Consider the following 19,174-nt stretch of genomic DNA (forward strand, 5'->3'; position numbering starts at 1 on the left):
AGGGGTGGGCGTGTCTGATAGCCATGTGAAGACGTGTTTGTACAGGGCTCCTCAATGGACTAACTTTTTTCATAATTCCACTGCTCCAAAGCTAACGAACTTTTAATAACAGTACGATAACACGCCCGTGTGCTGCTCTGAGGCACTTTTTACATCTTCAAAGCTACGTTGTACGAAATATGAGCAAAACTAGATCGGGGAAAGAGCAGGCCGCAAAAGCCTCGGACCATGCTGAGGACAGATCGGAGGCACCACCCCCTGACATGAGTGAGATTATGAGAGCGATTGCTAGCTCTGAAAAGAAGATATTGGACCGTATCGATTCAAGCACGAAAGATTTAAATGATAAAATAGACACAATCAAAGAAGCAAGAGACCCGTTTGGAAAGTGTTGAGTTTGGTTTGAATACTTATTCAGACCGGACAGTGGAGTTGGAAAACGAGGTTAGCAAGCTGAAATCGGACGTTGCTAAGTTGACCAGCAAATTGGACGACATTGAGGGGCAACAACGCCGGTGCAATGCACGCATTGTAGGGGTGAAGGAGGGCTTTGAAAACACCGGGAAACCCACGGCAGTTATTGCTACAATGCTGAAAGACATACTGGGCCTCGATTTTACTCCGATGTTGGATCGCGCTCATCGAGGCTTGGGTCAACAGGGAAACTCCCCCAGGGCAATCGTGGTGAAGTTTCACTATTACCAAGAGAAGGAAGAGGTGTTCCAAAGGGCCGCCAAGTTGCAGCCGTTGCTGCTGCAGGACATGAAGATAAGCATTTTTCCGGATTTTACAGCAATGGTGGCAAAGAAACGAGCTGCTTTTATGGAGGCTAAACGTTTGCTCCGAGGCTGCACTGGCATTAAGTTTGGACTTTTGTTTCCAGCTGTTCTCCGCATCACTTCACCTACGGGACAGGACACTCGTTTCACCGACCCAGCGGCTGCAATAGACTTTATCAAAAAAGACTTACTACGGCCGTGAGAGGTACAGCTGAGTGACAAGAGATAAGTTGGACTTCATGTGCGATTGTTTGAACTCAAGGGACATAATTATACGTCGGTGTTGGGGAGAAGTCAAGTAATTAATTGACTTCATACTCAAAAAAGGCCGGAAGGTATAATGATTTTGATTTAATTTATTATGAAAACTCTGCCTTCCTCCTTTGTTCCAATTTTTCGATATGTTCGAGATATTGCTGTTATTCTGGGGCATTTGATTAGAATAAACACGGGGAAAGTGGAAAATATAAGTTTTGGAGTTTTGTTTAGTTATTAAATGTTATATATTTGCCCAATTGAGGGGCTGTTCGAGGGTGGGGGGGGGTTCCAGAGGTTGGGACATATTTTTTCTGCACCTGCATTTTGGTACCTGAATGGCAAGCTCGCAAAGTCATCTGCCTCTTCGTTTTATAAGCTGGAATGTTAAAGGTATAAATAATCCGGTTAAACGCACAAGGGTTTTTACTCATTTGAAATCATTGAGATCCGACGTTGTATATCTGCAGGAAACACACCTCCGATCAAGTGAACAAATTAAACTAAAAAAAAACATGGATAAGCCAAATATTTAGCTCAAAATTTGAGGATAGATCACGGGGTGTGGCTATTCTAATTAGGAAGGGGATTCCATTTATTCCACTATCAACTGTGGCGGATACCAGAGGGAGATATATTATTATACAGGGCAGGTTGTATGGGAAACAAGTAATTCTTGCAAATGTATATGGACCAAACTGGGACGACCCAAATTTTTATTGTACCTTTTTAAAACACCTGCCAGATTTAACAGAGTCCCATTTGATTCTGGGTGGTGACTTTAACTGCGTGCTTAATCCTCAACTTGATAGATCTAATCCTAAACCTGATAGCAAAATTTCAAAAGCGGGTAATGTTCTAAAATCCTTTATGCAATCTTATGCTTTTTTTGACCCCTGGAGGAACAAAAATCCAACATCTAAACAATTCTCATTTTTTTCACCAGTGCACCGGTCATACTCAAGGATAGATTTTTTTGTTGTAGATAATAGAATTCTTCCCAAGGTTTTAGGTTGCCAATACAACTCTATTGTTATTTCAGACCATAGTCCAGTACAATTGGATGTAAATTTTTATGAACGCCCAAGTCAAAAAATGGCCTGGCGACTTGATCCTTTACTCCTAACTAAAGACTCATTCAAAAAAGTGGTCTCTGAGCAAATACAGTTTTTCTTAGAGACAAATCAAACCCAAGGGATGAAAATGACTGTTGTATGGGAGGCATTAAAGGCCTATCTTAGAGGCCAGATAATTTCATATGTTTCATTTCAAAAAAAGAAAAACTTACAACAAATGAACAACCTAGCCAACAGTATAAAAGAGATTGATGGCTTATATGCAGAAAATCCAACACCAGACCTCTATAAGAGAAAATTATTACTAAATTCAGAATACAAAATTCTGTCCATTCAGCAAACAGAACGTTTATTTTTCAAATCAAGGCAAAAGTTCTATGTACATGGGGAAAGAGCCGGAAAACTTTTGGCACATCAAATTAAGCAATCCATATCAGCTAACACGATTTCTGAAATCTGTAAAACCTCTGGAGAAAAGACGTCCGATCCGAAAACCATTAATGACCAGTTTAAAATGTTCTATTCCAATCTTTATACTTCAGATCCGGTTGATGAAAAAAAGGTTGCTGAAATGCTTGATAGATTACCAATTCCACAAATATCTGTAAATGACAGAACAGAAATTGATAGAGAGATAACCATCAGTGAAATTGTCGAAGTAATTAAATCAATGCAAAGTAACAAGGCACCGGGACCTGATGGTTTCCCTATTGAACTATATAAAATGTTTATAGACAAACTAGCATCAATACTCAAAGATGTGTACCAGGAAATATTCTTTCAAGAGAAATTACCAGATACTATGAAACAAGCCATAATTTCTGTGCTGTACAAAAAGGGTAAGGATCCCTCACAATGCAGCTCCTACAGACCGGTGAGCCTCTTAAATTGTGATTACAAAATTCTCACAAAAATCTTAGCTAATAGAATTGATCTTATACTGCCAAAAATTATTAATCCTGATCAAACCGGCTTTATACCAGGGGGACAGTCATTTTATAATATGCGCCGCCTATTTAATATTTTATATGCATCAGAACCAAAAGAAAAATCAGAAATAATAATTTCTCTTGATGCAGAAAAGGCCTTCGATCGTATAGAATGGCCATATCTTCATGCGGTCCTAAATAAATTTGAATTTGGCCCATTGTTTCGAAAATGGATTAAAATACTGTATTCTTCTCCAGTTGCAGCAGTGAGGACAAATAATGTAACCTCTGACATTTTTCAGCTTGGCAGAGGCTGCAGGCACGGCTGTAGTTTATCTCCCTATCTTTTCAACTCAGTAATCGAACCTTTAGCTATCACTCTTAGGGAGGACAGTCAGGTTGCCGGAATCTCTAGGGACGGGACAATGCACAAAGTATCATTGTATGCAGACGATTTATTGCTTTATATATCTAATCCAACGGCATCAATCCCTAAATTGTTTAAGGTATTAGACCACTTCGGATGCATATCTGGATACAAATTGAACTATTCAAAAAGCCTACTGTTCCCTATTAATAACATAGAGCACGATTTCTCTGCCTTCCCTTTTAAATTAGAAAAAGAAACGTTTAAATATTTGGGAATAAATATAACCCGCACAATGAATGAGTTGCGGATTTATAATTTTGACACTTTGTTAGAACAAACATTGCAAGATTTTAAAAAATGGGCAACACTTCCAATCTCATTAGCAGGCAGAATAAATATAGTTAAAATGGCAGTCTTACCAAAATTTCTCTGTTTTCCAAATGGTTCCTGTTTTTATAACCAAATCAAGTTTCAAAGATTTAGACAGATTAATAGCAACATTTATTTGGAAAAATTCAAATCCCAGAATAGAAAAAACATATTTGGAAGTATCAAAAGAGGCTGGTGGGCTAGGGTTGCCAAATTTTATCTTTTACTACTGGGTGGCTAATATCACCAAATTATTGCACTGGAAATATGTTTATGAGAACAGCGAGGGTGAGGCTTGGGTAAAAATGGAACTGATGTCTAATCCAGAAAATAACAAATCCAGTTGTAAGAACATCTATTAAAATATGGCTTCAATTCAGAAGGCACTTCTGTTTGCAACAAGTTAGTAATTTTTTCCCTGTTGCTTTTAACCCTTTTTTTCTGCCATCCATTTCAGATAAAGCATTCCAAATTTGGCATAATAATGGTTTGAAGTTTTTTTACAATTTATTTTCAGGAGAAACTTTTAACACCTTTGACGCTCTGATGAGAGATTACAATATACCAACCTCACATATGTTTAGATACTTGCAAATACGAAGTTTTGCAAAAACATTGTTTCCTTCTTTCCCGTACCTACCTCCTAAAAATCAAGTGGATACCATTTTGGAAATAGATCCTTTTGGCAAAAGGAGAATCTCTGTCATATACAAACTGATACAGAGCTTAAGGCCTATTACTTGGGAAAAAACTAAAAATAATTGGGAAAAAGACATTGGGGTGGATTTATCTGATGATGAGTGGAGATCTTGTTTAAATCGTATACATACTTCCTCCCTTTGCATTCGCCATGGTTTAATTCAGTTTAAAATTCTTCATCGTCTTCATTATACAAGAGAGAGGCTTTCAAAATTTTTCCCAGAAGTCGATCCTGCCTGTCCCAGGTGTGGACATAATCCAGCAAATGAAGGTCACATGATGTGGTCTTGTCCGAACCTGGATAATTACTGGGGAAATATATTTAAAGCATTATCTCATATCAGTGCGCAGAACTTAGTGCTTGATTTCCGCATTGGCATTTTTGGAGTTATGCCATCTCAATACAAAATGAGTAAATCTCAGGAAAATGCCATAGCATTTGCTACATTGCTTGCCTGTAGACTTATTCTATTCCACTGGAAGTCTGATAAGGCTCCTTCATAGATACAATGGTTAAAGGAGGTGCTTTTCTTTTTACCACTGGAAAAACTTAGATACAGAGTTCTCCCATCACAACAAAAATTCTCTGCGACTTGGAACCCATTTATTGACTATATAAAAACGTATTTTCCAGATGTGTGACATACATTTTTTGTTTGTTTTGTTTTGTTTCTCTTTACATGAGTCTCGGGTGGGGAGGGAGGGGGGGTTTCTTTTTTGTTTGTTTGTTTGTTTGTTCTGTTTTGTTTTTTGTGTATAATGGCAATGTTTCCATTATGTATTGTGACCATGATTTGTGAAAAAAAAAAAAAATTTAAATAAATAAAGATCTTTACAGACAAAAAAAAAAAAATAGTGCATCATTGCCAGACCTGGCCCACATCTGGTTGACATACACCCTGCCATAACACCAGTCAGTCACAAGTGCCAGCTTAATACCATAATCGGGCCAGATATGGCATACCATCGCATAGACCAGACCTTCCCAAAGTGTGGGGGCTGCAGAGCCATTGCAGGGGGGGCGCGGTATGAAAAGGGGGGAAAAAAACAAAATGCTTGGACACTGCTAGCACGGGGCACCCACACAAACGCAAAGCAGAAGATGAAGCATCGCTGAATATGTTTGCAAACCAACTTCATTCTAAGCCAAAGACTAGAAAATATGATGAAGCAAATCTTCCCTTTGGTTTCACCTGCACAATTGCCGAGGTAGGTCTCCCCTGCAGAATTGGTTTTCCCTTCGTCGGGAGCAGCGCTGGGTTGTTTAAATCACAGACAAACAGGATCCCACAGTTGTTTATGTTTTTAAACCCACTTTGCACAGAGAGGCATTTTTTGAAAAATGTATTGATAGCAATGTTGAATATTATTACGCAGGAAAAAAACAACTACATGTAAAATAATTACACCGTGATGCCTCTGCCTTTGTAAATAGAGGGACAGTAACTGCATGTGTGTATGTAAGTGTGTAAATAATAATAATGAATTGCATTTATATAGCGCTTTTCGGGACCCTCAAAGCGCTTTACAATTCCACTATTCATTCACACACAGGTGGAGCCAGCTACAGTTGTAGCCACAGCTGCCCTGGGGCAGACTGACAGAAGTGAGGCTGCCATATTGCGCCATCGGCCCCTCTGGCCATCACCAGTAGGCGGTAGGTGAAGTGTCTTGCCGACGTTGCGTGACGAACTCTGTATTCCTCGTCCACACGTAAACGCAAAAAAGGTGTCATGGTCTCCATGCCTGCCCGGCCGGCCCCACAAGGCTACATGTGTTGTTTGTTTTTCTCACTCTCTCTCTGCCTGGGTGGACTCACTGTGGGCTCCCACCCTTGGCCCACACACCTGACAACCATCAGCTGTCATCACCTGGAGCACTATTTGAGGCTGGAACACAGATCCTCTCGTCGCTGGATGATTGTACTACAGACGTTAGTGATTCTCCCGGCTCCTGTGAACCTGTGCTTTAGTATTCTTGTGATTCGTGATTTGTGAGTGACTTCCTTTTCCTCTGCTACAGACTTTCCTTCCTGGACCTATGACCTCCCTGCCGTGTGAGCATGTGTGAGTTTGGGCAAGAAGATGTGAGCGAGTGTGAGAGAGCTTCCCCGTGATTCCCTGGAGTTTGGATTTTCCCTTCACTGTATATATCGTGCACTGGTGCTGTAAATAAACTGTTTTTGGAGACGTCAAACCGCTCTGCTCTTCAGTTCCTACTAGGGGTGGGTTTTTATAATCGATTTATCGATTAAAATAGATTCTAGCTTGGATAACGTGAATTTCATTAAAATCCTGAATCGATTTTTTTAATAGAAATTTATTTTGCCCGAAATGCCAGAATCTCAGGTGAAAGATCACAAAATTTCAATAACCACCAAACAGCTAAGACAGTAAATGAGAGCAGGTACACGGATTCTGCACAAAGACTTAAACACACAGCGCGGACCCGCGGATCAAAATCAGTGAGATGTCGCCTTTCTCAGCTGACGGCACGGACACGGTCGAGGCTGATCTGTCGGCGGGTCTGCGCTTTGTGTTCACGCCCTTTTTGCGCTGATCATAAAGCTGTTAGTTTTATCTCTCTCCAAACAATATTGACCGAACCAGCAGCAAAAGAAGATCCAAACTACGCTTCACATAAACTTCCGAAAAGAAAACCTAATTTCTGCCGTTCAATAGGCTTCTGAACAAATGTAAACTTTTTAAAATTATGCAAAATGCAAAACGCATAGCTGTGTCTCTAATAAAACCGCTGTAACGTCAGAGGTAACGTTCATATGTTGATTAATGGTTTTCTTTCTTTTTCGATGTACTGCAGAATATTTTTATAAATATCCCAGGCCAGGAAAATCACCTTCATGTTTTTCTGTGTTTTATCTTCAGCTATTTTGACACAAAGGCATCTGCTGTGATGCTCACACCTTTGATAAAGTCTTGGGTGTGTCAGCTTCCTTTTTATAGATACAAAAATATGTAAATGTACTGATCTGAATTATAATATTTCTGACTGTCAAAATTTCCCAGATTCAAATCGAATTGAGTTGAATCGAATCGAATCGTGGATCGAATCGATCCGGGACCTTGTGAATCGGAAACGAATCAATTCTAGAAATCAGTGACGATACCCAGCCCTAGTTCCTACTACCAGTTTGTGACAAAAGGAGTTTTAAAAAAGCTCAGTTTTCGGTGATTCGAAACGCTGTTTACGTGTGGACGAAAGGCCCAAACACATACAAACAGCTGCGTTTTCAAAAATACCCGTGTAGGTGTGGACGTAGTGTAAAAGAGTTAGTAGTTTATTTCCTTACTACCTGTAATTTATTGCAGATTACTTGTATTTGCTTAATTGTTTACTAAATGTTTGAGGTGTGAAATAAACCGCAATGGAGCAAAATATGGGTGTGTGTGGTTGGAGGATGCGTTTGTGCATGTGCACGCGGGGGGGGGGGGGCGCGAACATTTTTCTTGCAAAACAAAGGCGGGCCCAGCAAAAAAAGTTTGGGAACCACTGGCATAGACAGTGCCATCTATGCCAAGCCTGGCCTATATCTGGATGACATACCACTTACCATGCAAGAAGTCAACCAGCAGTGCCGGCTTGACACCAGATGTAGCGACAGACCTGCTTGCTATGTGGGTCAGTGGTTTGACCTAGAACTGGATCCACCTGAAGGTACAAAAGGCTTGGCACACCACCCCCAGGTCAGAGTACACTTGCAAGTCAGGATGGATATGAAATTTAAAAAGCTAATAAACTGGATCAGACCCGGTTCAAGTTCAACTCCAGCTCATTTCTCGCCGTATACTAACTGGATATGTTTTCCATTCACGGTGGCTTATTTTATCGCAACACGATCTGTAATCATTACTGATGACAAGTCATCATCCCAAAGCTACACTGAAATATTTCAGTGTAGCTTATCCAGTTTATCCATCTTACAATATGTTTTCCTTTACATTCAATACAGACTTAGAAATATGTCAGTAACAGTAACTGTTCAGTAACATTTACTGACACTGAATTCTGACTCTAGGTTAGGTTAACATCTCTGCCACAGCTTAACAGAGCCAGCATCTATCAGTGAAGGCTGATGTTAGTTCAAAATAAAATATTAAAGAACAGTTTTTCTGTAAATCACATTCATCTTTTTCTATCCAGTAATGGCAGAAATAGTGAATTTCTCTATAAAGGAGCAGGGCTGTTAAAGTCCATTGGTATTTAAATGTTGAGGGCAGATCCGCCTGGTGTCTGTTGATTAGGGATGGGTACCGGTATCCGGTGCCATTATGCCCAAGGCGAAGTGGTCAAAGTTTGGCTGTACTTCACAGCAAAATATGCAAACTCAGCAGCCTGCAACAAGTGCTTTAAGCTGATACTGTGATACTGTGCAAAGGAGGTAACTCCTCGAATCTGATGAAACACCTGGTGACGTATAACATTTTGTTAAAAGCCGAGAAATGCGCACACCGTGCACATCTACTGTGGGTGTGGTGCCTGTTATCGGACCCGGAGTTAGCAACATCCCCCAAGAACCCAAAGAGGAGAGTCCTGGCCCCTAGCCCTGCGAGTGTAGCAGAAATGATGACGGATGATGATGATGGCAGCAGCAGCCGTTCTTCTCTGCGTGAGTAGCTTAATGTTGTTTGTATGTAATTTACGTTGAGTAGGCTAACCACGTTATTACATTAATGCATGTAAGGTGAACTAGCAAACACCGTCGTAGTTACATGCGGCTGTCTTCTTGTTTGATAGCAGATACTCCCTTCATCCTGGCCAAAAAGGCTAAAATGACCAAAGAAAAAGAGGAAAACAGCTAAACATGAGAGTTTTTTGGACAAAGTTGGTGTTTTTTCCATTGATTAACCCTTTAAAGCCGGTTGGAGCGGGCATGCTCCATTTTGCGTAACTATTTTTAAATCCCTGTAGAACTGGAACCACGTAAGCTAGCGCAATAATTTTTTTTGCATATGAAACCAGAGAAGTTGTACTTACATCTTATGCCATCAGCTTGTCCTAGGTCACGGTTTCCTTCCACATATAGCTTTGCAAAAATTGCATAAAAAGCGCTTGCAGGAACAAAAACATAATATTCCAGAAACACGCTTTGCCGATCCGATCAGCTGTTCATAACACTTCTCACATTGAAACAGACGTCAGCGCGAACGATCGCATGTCCGCCATTTCCTGCCCGAAACCGGAAGTGACGTCATTTTCGCGAAAAATGTCGTTTTTTATTTGTAGGCCTTAAAAGCCAATACTGGTGTTTTTATAAGTCATGTTTGACTTTATGCTTTTCTGAATAGTTTCTGGGATGCTTAGAACTCAAATTGCACTGCTGGAAATAGTTTATTTTGATGCACATGCTGTTTTCTTTGCAAATTTGCATTACAGGATTGTTTTTCGTTTTTCCTGCAGTATATAAAAATTGGTGTATCTCAAAAATAAAACTATGAAGACACTCAAGATAAATTTCCTGTTGTTGTAAACTTTTTTGTATTTAAAGTTTTGAGGGATAAACCTCTTAAATTTCTCCAAGTAGAAATTTATGTAAAAAAAACAAAAACGATTTTCAATTTTTTTGTAGTTTATTGCACTTTTTTGCAATTAATGTAGTTACTATGGACTTAATGCATACATATTGGTGAACAACAGATGGTGCGACAGCACAAACATCTCCCCACTCACACGCTCTTGCTCGCCCAATCTGGAACTTTTGATCGTTAAATGTCGCCCTTTCTATCTCCCTCAGGAATTCACTGCGGTCATTGCCTGCACTGTTTACATTCCGCCTCACACGGACTCAGACACTGCCTTATGTGAGCTACATGAGGCTCTCACACATCAACAAACACGTCACCAAGATGCCGCACTCATTTGGAAAATCGGACCATGCCGCCATCTTCCTCATGCCTGCTTACAAACAAAGGCTAAAGCAGCAACCACCAATCAGGAGGGAGGTCGCTCACTGGACGGACCAATCAGCGGCCGCGCTGCAGGACGCACTGGATGACGCAGGATGGGACATGTTTCGGCGCAGCTCTGTTGACATCAACATGTTTACGGAAGCGGTTGTGGGATTTATCGGGAAACTAGCGGACGACACAGCAGAAAGAACTATCATCTGAACGTTTCCCAACCAGAAGCCGTGAGTGGATAAAAACATCCGCGACGCTCTGAAATTACGCACCGCTGCCTACAATGAAGGGCTCGTCTCCGGTAATATGGACCTATACAAGGCTGCGTCCTACAACGTGCACAGCGTGGTCAGAAAGGCAAAGCGGAGCTACGGGGGAAAACTAGAGTCACAGCTACGACAATGCGACTCTAGGAGCCTGTGGAAAGGACTGCGGACAATAACGGACTATAAACGGCCAGCTTCTTCAATGATGAATGCCGACGCTTCACTGGCGGATGAGCTCAACACGTTTTATGCTTGCTTCGACGCCGCAGCAATCAAAACAACAAACGGCTGCGCGCGCTCGGAGTGCACCAGTGAAGACAATGCATTCATCATCACAGAGCATGTCGTGAGGAACACCTTCAGGAGGGTGAACACCAGGAAGGCAGCAGGACCAGATGCAATCCCTGGCCGGGTCCTGAGAGCCTGTGCTGACCAGCTAGCACCGGTGTTCACGGAGATCTTCAACCTTTCCCTGGCCCAAGCAGTGGATCCCACGTGCTTCAAACAGTCCATTATTGTTCCTATTACAAAGAAACAACAGCCCGCTTGCCACAATGACTACCGTCGAGTAGCACTGACTTCAATTGTGATGAAGTGTTTTGAAAGACTGATGAGAGATCACATCACTTCTTCACTTCCTGCCACCATCGACTCACTTCAGTTTGCTTATCGGACTAATCGTTCCACAGACGATGCCATATCTCACCTGCTCCACACATCCCTGAGTCACCTGGACACTGGCAGAGGGAATTATGTTAGGATGCTGTTCGTGGACTACAGTTCAGCATGCAACACAATAATTCCCTCTAAGCTTTTCACCAAGTTGACGGATCTAGAACTCAGCTCATCACTGTGTCAGTGGATCCTCAACTTCCACACAGACAGACCCCAATCAGTGAGGGTGGGAAAACAAGTCTCCCCCTCCATCTCACTCAGCACTGGAGTGCCTCAGGGCTGTGTTTTAAGCCCCCTGCTGTACTCACTGTACACGTATGACTGTGTAGCCACATCAGACACCACCTCCATTGTCAAGTATGCTGACGACACTGTTGTTGTGGGCCTGATCTCCGACAACATCGGGGCGGCCTACCTGGAGGAGATTAGGAACCTGGAGTCCTTGTGCCAGGAGAATAACCTCCTCCTAAACATCAGCAAGACTAAGGAGCTGATTGTGGACTTCATTACAAAGCAGGCAAGGAATTACAAGCCCCTCATCATCAGTGGCACGCCAGTGGAGAGAGTGGACAGTTTCCGATACCTGGGTGTCCACATCACTCAGGACCTGTCATGGTCCTGTCACATCAACACCCTGGTTAAGAAAGCCCGTCAGCGTCTCTTCTTCCTCAGAAGACTCAGAGACTTCCATCTGCCAGTGAAGGTGCTCAAGAACTTTTACTCCTGCACCATCGAGAGCGTCCTGACGGCAAACATCTGCACCTGGTTTGGGAACAGCACCAAGCACGACAGACGAGATCTGCAAAGAGTGGTGCGGTCAGCCGAACGCATCATTCAATCAGAGCTCCCTGACCTGCTGTCCATCTACACCAAGCGGTGCAAGACCAAAGCTAGGAAGATTATGATGGACCTCTCCCATCCCAACAATGGACTCTTCTCACTGTTGAGGTCTGGGAAGCGCTTCCGCTCCCTTAAGGCCAAAACAGAGAGAATGAGGAGGAGCTTCTTCCCCCAGGCTATTCAGGCCCTGAACCAGGTGTAGGACTGGACTCTCACACACACATCACTATAAGACTGGACTCTCACACACATCACATCACCACACGCACCACCACACACTTTCTATAATTTATAACCTTTATAATCTCTTGCTGCTATTTGCACATTTTTTACTGTAAATTTCTAAGTTAATTTGTAAATTTTGTAGTAACCTGTAAATTGTAAATACTGTAAAAACTTTTTTCTGTCATTTAATGGTCGGGCATTGCACAGCTACAAGCATTTCACCCTAATGTCATACTGTGCATGGTTGTGTGTATGTGACAAATAAAATTTGAATTTGAATTTTACAATGCCACTATTCATTCACTCTCGCATTCACACACTGGTGGAGGCAAGCTACAGTTGTAGCCACAGCTGCCCTGGGGCAGACTGACAGAAGCGAGGCTGCCATATCACGCCATCGGCCCCTCTGGCCAACACCAGTAGGCAGTAGGGTAAAGTGTCTTGCCCAAGGACACAACGACCAGGACAGAGAGCCACAGATGCGCTTCCCAACCCCCTGAGCCACGGTCGCCCCACTCTGGCGGACTTGGTTCTATGGTAGGTCTTAAAGGGTTAAGCACTGCTTCCAGCCAAGAGTGATACCATAAATCTCCTATAGCTTCAGAAAAGGCTAACATTGTCATCTTACAAAAAAACAGCTAAACATGAGAGGTTTTTGGATAAAGTTTGTGTTCTTCATTCTTTAAGCACCGGTTCGAGCACCGTTTAAGCACCGGCACCGTTTCAAAAGTACCGGTTTGGTACTGGTATCGGATAAAACCTAAACGATACCCATCCCTACCGTTGATGCCTGGTAAACTAGAATAACAGGTCCATCAGTCAGTTAGCTCAGTTTCACTTTTGATGGCAGAATCTTCAGGACATGAGCACACAGGTATAAGAAATATGCAGCAGTAACTCTAAAGCCAGGGCTATAAATAAAGCTTCACAAAACGGCTGTAGAAAGGAAGAACTGGCAAACACGAGAGGACCTGACTACCACTGCTCACCCACCAGGTGCTGTGCATGTCACAACTATCACATGGGTCATTTAAATAATTACCTTTTATACTAGAAGTGGCACTGAAGTGGAATAGTATGTGCCACCATCACCTAATTGTTGCACATTCTGCCTCCACTTACAAAAACCAAGGTGTTCTCCTTCCATCCTGTGAAGGATTCTCTTTTACTAGAAAGCACTGTGTCCTTTCAAACAGCAGAGCTAAACCAGGAACCACTTGAGGCGATCAGGCTTCTGACTACACCCTTCATGTGATTTACATGCAAAGATGGCAAAGTAATGAAGAAAGAATAGTAATGAATGAAGTATATATATAATAATGTGTTTAGTAATAAAGAACTTACAGCTTCATATAGGTTAGAACGTTGCATGCAGACTGAGAAAAAATTAGAACAAGCTGTGCCTGTTTTCTGCAAGTTTCAACTGGGACTCTGCCTACATACGTGTAAGCAGTTTGGAATGATTAATATCAGAATGAGTGGGAGCTTCTTCTTAAGTATGACACAGACATTCGTCTCCAAGGCGTCAAATTATCATTTTGAACTTTCATTTTATTGCTTTCTTTTGTTAATGTTCTCAAAAGCCACAGCCACTGAAAACCAAATCATTTAATGATTAACATGAATGAGGAAAGCGCTGCTATTCTCTGTCAGATTCATGTCTAACTATGGGCAAAGCATGTCGGGATATTGAATAGTTAATTAGTGTGAATGCTTGAAAAGCATTCACACTAATTAACACTTGAAAAGCATTCACAGTATTGTTGTTGTAATTAGTGTGAATGCTTGTAAAAGCATTCACAGTATTGTTCTTCTACATCTTTATTAGTGTGAATGCTTGTAAAAGCATTCACAGTATTGTTGTTGTAATCTTTATTATTAGTGTGAATGCTTGAAAAGCATTCACACTAATAGTATTGTGTGAACAGTATTGTTCTTCTACATCTTTATTATTATTTTCTTTTCCGTACGTTTTTCGCCGTCTATCTCCTTCAAAACCGTTCAATGTAGAAAAACCATTCAAACACCATTAGATTCCTCTTCTTTTGGACATGTGTGCTTCTATTTTTCTCATTTTTAACATTTATATTTTTAATTTTATTCAACTTTTTTCATCAAAAATTTCCCATGTATTTCAATGGGGAGACCCTTCAAATCCTCATTCAACTTACTCATTTTTAAACTCTTACTACTTCCACATACGTTGACATAGAGCCACCATTCAAACTTTAAAATGAAGACAAGACATTCAACTATTCAACTTGTATTTATCTTTTCAATATCTATTATACTTTTTCTTTAGTTCCAGTTTAAGTTTCATCCTTTTTTTCAGCCGTTTCAGAGTTTATAATGGGTGTGTATGGGACGGAATGTTGGGGCTAGAGTGAGACAGCTCAACTGCTAGAGTGAGAGGAGAGGGGGAATTTTTCTTAAAAACTTATATTAAAACTGCAGCTGTGTCCACAGCGTTTTCTCTACAGGTATGATTTTACCCTCAAAACGTAGCCATCGCTGTCCTCTTTCATCCAATGTGTTTATTATTGTAATAGGTGTTATGGTTCTTTCATAAATGTCACCAATGCACAGCCTCCTCCCTCCAACTCTTCCATAGACTCCAATGTTAAAATGGCTCAGAAAGTTCCTTTGAAAATCAGAAGAGCATGGTGTCTTTACACTGTCACCACGTCCATATAATAAACTCCACAGGCATGAAAACTGAGAATTTGGTAGACTGAACATTGCTGGTGCTCACGGTGAAAGAATTTTGTCAATACGACGTGTACTTTTCATTTGGGAACGATTTGTTTCAGGCTGACTTTTCTGTTCATTTTAAGCAGCAAAAGTGAGGTGCATGTCTGTGTGCGTGTGTATGGAGCCATTGGGTGCAGTCACTATACCATTCAAACACCGTTAGATTCCTCTCCTTTTGGACATGACTGCTTCTATTTCTCTCATTTTTAACATTTATATTTTTAAAATTATTCAACTTTTTTCAACAAAAATTTCCCATGTATTTCAATGGGGAGACCCTTCAAATCCTCATTCAACTTACTCATTTTTAAACTCTTACTACTTCCACATACGTTGACATAGAGCCACCATTCAAACTTTAAAACGAAGACAAGACATTCAACTATTCAACTTGTATTTATCTTTTCAATATCTATTATACTTTTTCTTCAGTTCCAGTTTAAGTTTCATGATGTTTTTCAGCCGTTTCAGAGTTTATAATGGGTGTGTATGGGACGGAATGTTGGGGCTAGAGTGAGACAGCTCAACTGCTAGAGTGAGAGGAGCAAAAAAAATTAATCTTGAAATCTTCTCTTTAAACTGCTGCTGTGTCCACAGCGTTTGCTCTACAGGTATGATTTTACCCTCAAAACATAGCCATCGCTGTCCTCTTTCATCCAATGTGTTTATTATTGTAATAGGTGTTATGGTTCTTTCATAAATGTCACCAATGCACAGCCTCCTCCCTCCAACTCTTCCATAGACTCTAATGTTAAAATGGCTCAGAAAGTTTGTCTGAAAATCAGAAGTACAGGCTGTCTTTACACTGTCACCAAGTCCATATAATAAACTCCACAGGCATGAAAACTGAGAATTCAGTAGACTAGACATTGCTGCCGCTCACGGTGAAAGAATTTTGTCAATACGACGTGTACTTTTCATTTGGGAACGATTTGTTTCAGGCTGACTTTTCTGTTCATTTTAAGCAGCAAAAGTGAGGTGCATGTCTGTGTGCGTGTGTATGGAGCCATTGGGTGCAGTCACTATACCATTCAAACACCGTTAGATTCCTCTCCTTTTGGACATGACTGCTTCTATTTTTCTCATTTTTAACATTTATATTTTTAAAATTATTCAACTTTTTTCAACAAAAATTTCCCATGTATTTCAATGGGGAGACCCTTCAAATCCTCATTCAACTTACTCATTTTTAAACTCTTACTACTTCCACATACATTGACATAGAGCCACCATTCAAACTTTAAAACAAAGACAAGACATTCAACTATTCAACTTGTATTTATCTTTTCAATATCTATTATACTTTTTCTTCAGTTCCAGTTTAAGTTTCATGATGTTTTTCAGCCGTTTCAGAGTTTATAATGGGTGTGTATGGGACGGAATGTTGGGGCTAGAGTGAGACAGCTCAACTGCTAGAGTGAGAGGAGCAAAAAAATTAATCTTGAAATCTTCTCTTTAAACTGCTGCTGTGTCCACAGCGTTTGCTCTACAGGTATGATTTTACCCTCAAAACGTAGCCATCGCTGTCCTCTTTCATCCAATGTGTTTATTATTGTAATAGGTGTTATGGTTCTTTCATAAATGTCACCAATGCACAGCCTCCTCCCTCCAACTCTTCCATAGACTCTAATGTTAAAATGGCTCAGAAAGTTTGTCTGAAAATCAGAAGTACAGGCTGTCTTTACACTGTCACCAAGTCCATATAATAAACTCCACAGGCATGAAAACTGAGAATTCAGTAGACTAGACATTGCTGCCGCTCACGGTGAAAGAATTTTGTCAATACGACGTGTACTTTTCATTTGGGAACGATTTGTTTCAGGCTGACTTTTCTGTTCATTTTAAGCAGCAAAAGTGAGGTGCATGTCTGTGTGCGTGTGTATGGAGCCATTGGGTGCAGTCACTATAGCAACCAGGCTCACGCCTGCCTGCCTAACGAGCTCTGCCTGCCACTCTGCCAAGATTCATCTTAAACACTTCTTTCAACTGCTGCTGTGTCCACAGTGTTTGCTCTACAGGCATCATTTTACCCTCAAAACGTCGTCATCGTTCTGCAACACCGTGTCTTTCAAAGCTCAGAGATGTAAACCTTTTAAAACTGTGTGGATCCAAGTGGAGGGATCACATTTTAGTCATTCAGTGATTCAAAGAATATGAACTTTTAATATTCATTCAGATGTTTTCTGACTCTAAAATTTCTTTTCTCATTTCTTAGGTTTTTCTCATTTACATTTAAAACATTTTCAGCTATTTTCCACCTCCTTTGTCTGTGTAAACGTCAGCTTTTTGCACTTCAGCACTTTTGTTTTCAGATTAAATTCTGTTTCTTTTTATCTCATTCAAACTTTTTAACTTAAAATTCAGCAATTAATTCATTTCAGTGCATACATTCAGATTCAAGCATTCACACTGCAGTTTCTTCAGAAAATGCACTTTCTAGTTGCGTATTAAAATTTACATTTTTTTAACTTAAATTTGTCATTTCTTAAAATGTAAAGGGATTTACAAAAACCAAAACTGAATTAAAAACATATTTTTGAATTCTGCATTAAAAAAACGATTTTTAAAAATACAATTCAAGTCAAATAAATAAACAATACCTTCTTTTTTTTTCTTTTCCACCAATCCTTTTCAATTTCATTTCGATGTCTTTTTGCATATTTTATTTCACAGCTCATTATTAAATTACAAAATATTGTATTTATATATGGAGGACTTTCCTGATCCTCCATATATAACCACCAAAATCACTGGGAGTCTTCTGTGTTCTGAATATCACCTGTGTGCTGCCCAGCGTATCTGAAGCCTCATGCTGGTCTCTCTGTTCTGGGACGTCTTCTGGTCTCTGCTGTAGACTGAAGCCCTCTGGCTGTCAGGAGTCCTGACCTGCACACACAGGCATGGCCATTACTAAACACTGAAAACAGTGAACGTTCTATGCATGACTCGAGTTTTTGGTCACAGAAAAACACTCAGGTTTCCTGCACACAGACTTTACTGAGCATCTTCCTCAGCTCATTCCAGTATGAAGGTCACCATGTGAGATGAATTAATGAGTGGACAAACACAGCTTTTATTTTGAAAGTTTAGTCACTAGAGCCCTGTATTGGCAATTTGCAGATATTTTGGTGTCTGCATTTATTGGGGGTCATATAATTAAAATTTAAGAAAGGAAAGAGGAGAAACACCCTTCAACTATGAGTGCTAATGTTGCTGAATGCCCTCTGACAGTCACACTCTCTGTCAGCAGCACGTATTTGGACCAAAAAATTAATCTTCAAGAACACACGCACACACACTCAACCATCAAATTTTACGTAACATCTTATCAGCAAAGACTCATAAAGATCACATTATTTTTATGGAGACTAGCTGACAGTGTAATAACTGTAAGATAATTTGTTCCTTAAAAGCAAGCAAAAACAGAAGCAGTTAAAAGCACTATATTAGTGTAACCTGTCACATTGTCTAAGTGCTCTAACTCCAACTCTTTAGTGCACTGTGCTCCACAGAACGCAGGCTAACCACACAGTTGTAACGTATTAACAGTTATTAACTTAAACTGTCACTTAAAGTTAAACTGTCATTTCTGTGCACTTTGTTTTTTACACATGCATTAAGTCGATTAGGTCAATTAAGCATTATAAGGCGGAAGGTGGGGGGTGGTTCCCTTTCTTTTTTGCTGGGAGTTGGCAACCCTATTAGTTAGGTTATTTAATATTTCTGCTAAGTTCTCTTTAAAATACCCGAATAGTTTACTTTACCCGAATGGTAAAGATGGTGCAGCTTTAAGTTTATTAGATTGATCAGTTTTGCTGAACTATTAAATATTTTGGGTGCAGTGTATTTTTTGCATACAGGTGTAACAGAGTAGCTTTAGTTTAGTTTAGTTTTTTTAAACTTGAGTATGAACTTATACAAAATGCAGCAAGATATTTAAAAAAAAAAGTTTTATTGATTATAAAATACGCTATATCGGATTTATATCGGTATCAGCAGATATTGAAATTTATGATATCGTT

The 19,174-nt window shown here is 40.3% G+C and overlaps 2 protein-coding genes across 3 annotated transcripts in view; both read right to left on the reverse strand.

The window, feature by feature from the left end:
* st3gal5 (ST3 beta-galactoside alpha-2,3-sialyltransferase 5) overlaps positions 1 to 18,032 on the reverse strand; it is a 33,608-nt gene extending 15,576 nt beyond the window's left edge. The window contains exon 1 of the mRNA XM_085132290.1: positions 17,932 to 18,032. Coding sequence (XP_084988416.1) covers positions 17,932 to 17,963 — 32 coding nt within the window. The 5' untranslated portion in view covers positions 17,964 to 18,032. The remainder of the gene's footprint in view (positions 1 to 17,931) is intronic.
* The window catches only part of polr1a (RNA polymerase I subunit A), a 45,857-nt gene continuing 28,406 nt past the window's right edge, over positions 1,724 to 19,174 (reverse strand). For both annotated transcript variants that reach the window (XM_085132126.1, XM_085132118.1), the window contains exon 38: positions 1,724 to 18,038. The gene's annotated coding sequence lies outside the window, so the exon portion shown is untranslated. The remainder of the gene's footprint in view (positions 18,039 to 19,174) is intronic.

The sequence above is a fragment of the Neolamprologus multifasciatus genome, chromosome 2 (assembly GCF_963576455.1).
Source record: "Neolamprologus multifasciatus chromosome 2, fNeoMul1.2, whole genome shotgun sequence".
Lineage (NCBI taxonomy): Eukaryota > Metazoa > Chordata > Actinopteri > Cichliformes > Cichlidae > Neolamprologus > Neolamprologus multifasciatus.